The 3,957-nt window shown below is 52.3% G+C and overlaps 1 protein-coding gene across 5 annotated transcripts; it reads right to left on the reverse strand.

Moving 5' to 3' along the window:
- Positions 1–873: 873 nt before the first annotated feature.
- On the reverse strand, positions 874–3,431 carry TEX51 (testis expressed 51). Of its 5 annotated transcripts, none has more exons than XM_077766726.1 (8): positions 3,214–3,431; positions 3,047–3,121; positions 2,717–2,806; positions 2,457–2,474; positions 2,286–2,369; positions 1,628–1,703; positions 1,496–1,541; positions 874–1,100 (listed from the first exon to the last, which is right to left on the reverse strand). In XM_077766726.1, the coding sequence occupies exons 1-8, from the start codon at positions 3,410–3,412 to the stop codon at positions 1,068–1,070; spliced, it is 621 nt and encodes a 206-aa protein (XP_077622852.1). In that variant the 5' UTR covers positions 3,413–3,431; the 3' UTR covers positions 874–1,067. The 5 variants fall into 5 exon arrangements, with proteins under 5 accessions (XP_077622852.1, XP_077622848.1, XP_077622849.1 ...); XM_077766722.1 differs by having other exon boundaries at positions 874–1,244; XM_077766723.1 differs by having other exon boundaries at positions 1,496–1,546.
- Positions 3,432–3,957: the final 526 nt, after the last annotated feature.

Below are 3,957 nucleotides of genomic sequence, written 5' to 3' on the forward strand. Positions count from 1 at the left end.
CTCCTAGGACAGGGCACACCGACCTGGCTGAAGCTTGACATCCTCCCTGCATTCTCGGATGTGGGAACAGTGTCAGAGCCAGGATTTGAGAGCAGGTTTTCAGCTACTTGTACTTAGCCCTGGCGTCAGGACTGCTTCCTTGCAGCACCCAGGAGTTGACCTGCTGACCAGGGCTCCAGACCTGGTAGTGGCTCCAAAGCTGCTGGATGGGTCCCATTTAACCTCAGAGCAGAGCCTGAGTCAAGGATAAGGGTGGGAGCACCAATGAGGAAGGGCTTGAGGGTGAGGGGGAATGGGCAGAACTGTGCCTGGGGGACTCAGAGTTTCCATTTACTCTGGCAGCCTTGGAGGCAGACAAGGAAAAGGACACGGGGATGGAGCAGGAGGAAGCAAAGCCCTCTCTACCCTCAATAGGCAGAGTCAGTGGTTTAAATAGGCAGAGCCAGCATTGCCAACAGCACCAGATCCACTGGGGACCTGGATGTCCCCAGGGTGTACGTCCTGGCCAGGATGTGGATGAGGTCTGTTAATGTGACCTGGAGTCTTTTTTGTAGAGCCTATTCTTCTGCTAGTCCTTGGGCCATCAGCTGGCCTCTCGCTGCCTCTGTTCAGTATCTGACAGTGACTTCTGAGGGACCCAGGCCACCTCTGCTTTCACCTCTGGTGCTGGAATTAGGTGAAGCTAGACTGAACCTGTGGATTTACCACTGCTGGGGCCAGGGCAGGAGGAGAGGGGCATTTCAGGAGGAAGAAGGGTGGTGGACCAGCAGAGGGAGGGTGAGGAGAGGGAACAAGCCCTGTGAGGACTGCATGGGGAGGGTCACAGTGCCAGCTTTGTCTGTCCAGGCCCCGCAGGAAGCAGAAGCTACAGTCTATCAGAATAGCAAGAAGGTATTTTAATAAAAGGTATTTATAAGGTATGGACATAGGGAAACCACAAGACAGAGGGTGGTCCATTGATTGGGTGACAGAACTGCGACCACCCCAGGTCTGAGCAGGTCAGGGAAGGAGAGTTATTGGAACTCAGTGATTAGAGAGCGTCCTGACAGCAACTGCACTATCTCTGCTCAGCTGCAGAAGACCAGTGAACTGCTGGGTTCCTGCTGAGAGAGAAAAGTCCTGACCTCTCACATGCCTTTGCCTCGGTCCCTCTGAACTCCTGCTTGCCAAACCCAACCAGGAGCGGAGGGCGGGAGGGCTATGTTGATCATCTGTCCAAGTCGGGGAGCACAGTGGCCCAGGGTCTGCAGAGGGACAGGAACAGGTATAGGCAGAGGACACTTTGTGGAGCTTTGCTACCACTGTGTTCTGGACCCCTGGCCCTGGGGTTGTGCTTATACTAGGGGGAGATGGGGCCTTCTGAGCCCCAGCCCTGGTCTCACTGTGCTCTGGATGTCAGACGGTGGGAGTCAGATTTGGGGCCTCCAGCCTTGCTTCCCCCAGCTTTCCCTCCTTGGGAGCCCTATATTCTGGCAGGGGTCTCCCTTCCCAGCACCTTTTCAGCTTCCTTCTTCCTCTTCTCACGCCAGAAAATGTACCATCTGGACTAGGAAACAGGGTTGAGGTAGGTTAGTGAAGGAGTAGGTGTGTCTTTCCTAGGGATTCTGGGGCTGGGAGAGTCACTCACCCACTTCCAGCTATGGATGCCAGGAACAGAATAATGCCAAGGCTCACAACCCACACAAAGGCATTCCCAGTACTGGCTGAGGATATAAAAGAGGGAGCCAGGTGTTTGGGGGACAGTGAGGGCCATCCAAGCCTCTTCTCTTTTCCTTTTATTCACTACGTTCTTTCCTCCTTTTATTTGCCACTCAGTCATTTGTTTGCATACACTTACTGAGCACCTACTGTGTGCCTCACATATTTCTAGAGAGGAGTGGGATATGGTCCCTGTGCTCTAGGAGGGAAACAGGGGAAGCAAAGCAGGACAGAGCAGAGGAGAAGTAGCCACTAGGAGGGCTGATGAGCCTCAGGGGGTGGGAGCTGGTCGGGGAAACATTCTTAGGAAACAGGATTTTTAGTTGGACTTTGAAAGACAAGTAAGAGTTCAGTTTCAGTCCCATGAAAAAGGACTAAGCTGCCTAGAGGCAGAACATGTCCTCTATGGCTCTGAAGCTGTACGTATGACATCAAGAAATCCCAGCAGGTGTTATCTTCTCTGGTGAGGATGGAGAGAAAGAAGAGCTTGGGGCTGGGCAGAGGATGAAGGCGATCCAGACAGAGACAACAGTGATCTGGGATGGAGTGGGGGCAGGCTAGAGGCAGGCTGACCTGCTGCCACTGACCTGGGCAAAGAGCTGGGTCTTTGCAGGTGAGGAAGTGTGTCTTGCAGTTGGCACAGTTCATGACCTCCAATGTGGAATGTAGGTCTGTGAGAGGGGATAGGCAGGAGCCTTAGCCAGGGCCATGTGCACCTCACCCCTCATTCCCCCACCCAGGTCTCCACACTTACTTACCACAGGACTTGTTGCAGGCTGCCAGGGAGAGTGAGATGGTAGAGAAACTGAGGTGCTGGGGAGGCAGACAGAGCCAGGAAGGGTTGGGGTGTGAGCAGGAAAGGGAGCTGGGAGGAGGCGTGGACAGGCATCCAGTGTGTGGGCAGGGGTGGGGGCTCCTGGGAAAGGATGCAGGAAAGGCTGCAGACTAGGCTCTGCTCTCCTCAGTCCTGGGGAGGTGAAGGACTGGGTGGTGGGTGGGGGCCAGCTCCACCTCTCACCCTTCTCCTTCAGCTCCTCAGATATCTCATCCAACTTCTCAGTAAACACCTTCTTCTGGATATGAATCTCTTCCAAAAGTGATGGTTTATCTGGGAGGAAGAGGAGGGGAAGGGTTCATTTATCATCCACATTTTATAGTTGAGATCAATTGCATAACTCTTTCAAGGTTGGGAATTCAAGTCAGTTTTTTAAACGAAAACTGCACAGAGCACACAGTTGCTGTATCTGTCACCACTCTTCACCACACATCCCCACCCCAGGCCATTGGGCCTTCTGGGAGTGACTTTGGGGACTGGGTTTTATCAACCTAAGCCTGGGGGCTTCCTCACTATCTCGGAACTTCTTGATGGCTTCATCTACGTGATAGAATAATTCGGCTGCTGCTTCTTCCATGTGGTCCTGATCTGAGAACGGGACACGGGATAAAGGGCAGTTCGGGGTATAAGAAGAGCCCAAGCCAGGTAAAGGAATCCCTGATCTTTAGGCTGTGCCTCACCAAGATACCAGGGTTTGACAAAGACACGATCCTTCAGGAATAGGGTGTGGAGGCTTTGGGAGAGTTCTGTGGGTGGCCCTGGGGTGCCCCAAAGAATCTGCAGATCATAGTCTATCAATGCAGACAGTTCTGGCCAGCAGACAAGGCAGCTCTCCCCATTGATGGCAAGCAGGAGACAGCTGAGCAGGAGAAGCAGCATCTTCTGGGTCTGTCCCTCTGTTCCCTTACCACCCTGCCTAGCAGTTCCATATGGAATGATGATATCCCCTCCCCCCTAGAAACCACATTCTCTTTGCAGAACAAAAGTAAATTCCATAGGGTAAGATGAGGGCCAGCTACACAGTGCAAACCTGGGCTTTGATGTCAGACCCAAGTCATCACCTTCTTCTGAAGATGGAGTCACTGATGCTCTTGGGGAGGTTTCTTGTGAGGACCAGGACCAGAAATGTCAATGCAGTCTTGTGGCTGATGGTCAGCTCTCCTGATGGCATTTACCACATATGAAATAGTTCAAAATCCTGAAATTTGAGAGACCAGGAGGGAGCATCATAGAGAGAAGATTAGTTGTGTGAAGAACCTGACTCGCTTTTGCACATAGAGGTGGTCAGTCACAGGGAAGCTTATGGAATATATAAACTAGTAGCTGTCTTGTGCCTGACCAAGCCAGAGGGATTTAGACAGCTATTCTTACCACAGTGTAGACAGATTATAGACAGTTACAGCCTGTGCTTGGATTTACAGAGA

This window comes from Crocuta crocuta, unplaced genomic scaffold (genome assembly GCF_008692635.1).
Source record: "Crocuta crocuta isolate KB4526 unplaced genomic scaffold, BGI_CrCroc_1.0 scaffold5, whole genome shotgun sequence".
Classification (NCBI taxonomy): Eukaryota; Metazoa; Chordata; class Mammalia; order Carnivora; family Hyaenidae; genus Crocuta; species Crocuta crocuta.

What these genes read in the sequence shown, in the direction of transcription:
- TEX51 (XM_077766722.1), bottom strand. Translation starts at nt 3,412, where the DNA reads ATGCTGCTTCTCCTGCTCAGCTGTCTCCTGCTTGCCATCAATGGGGAG. An exon ending in TGTCAAACCCTGGTATCTTG is followed by an intron (nt 3,122 to 3,213) that starts GTGAGGCACAGC and finishes TCCCGTTCTCAG; the next exon opens with ATCAGGACCACATGGAAGAA. An exon ending in GCATCCATAGCTGGAAGTGG is followed by an intron (nt 1,542 to 1,627) that starts GTGAGTGACTCT and finishes TTCCTAGTCCAG; the next exon opens with ATGGTACATTTTCTGGCGTG.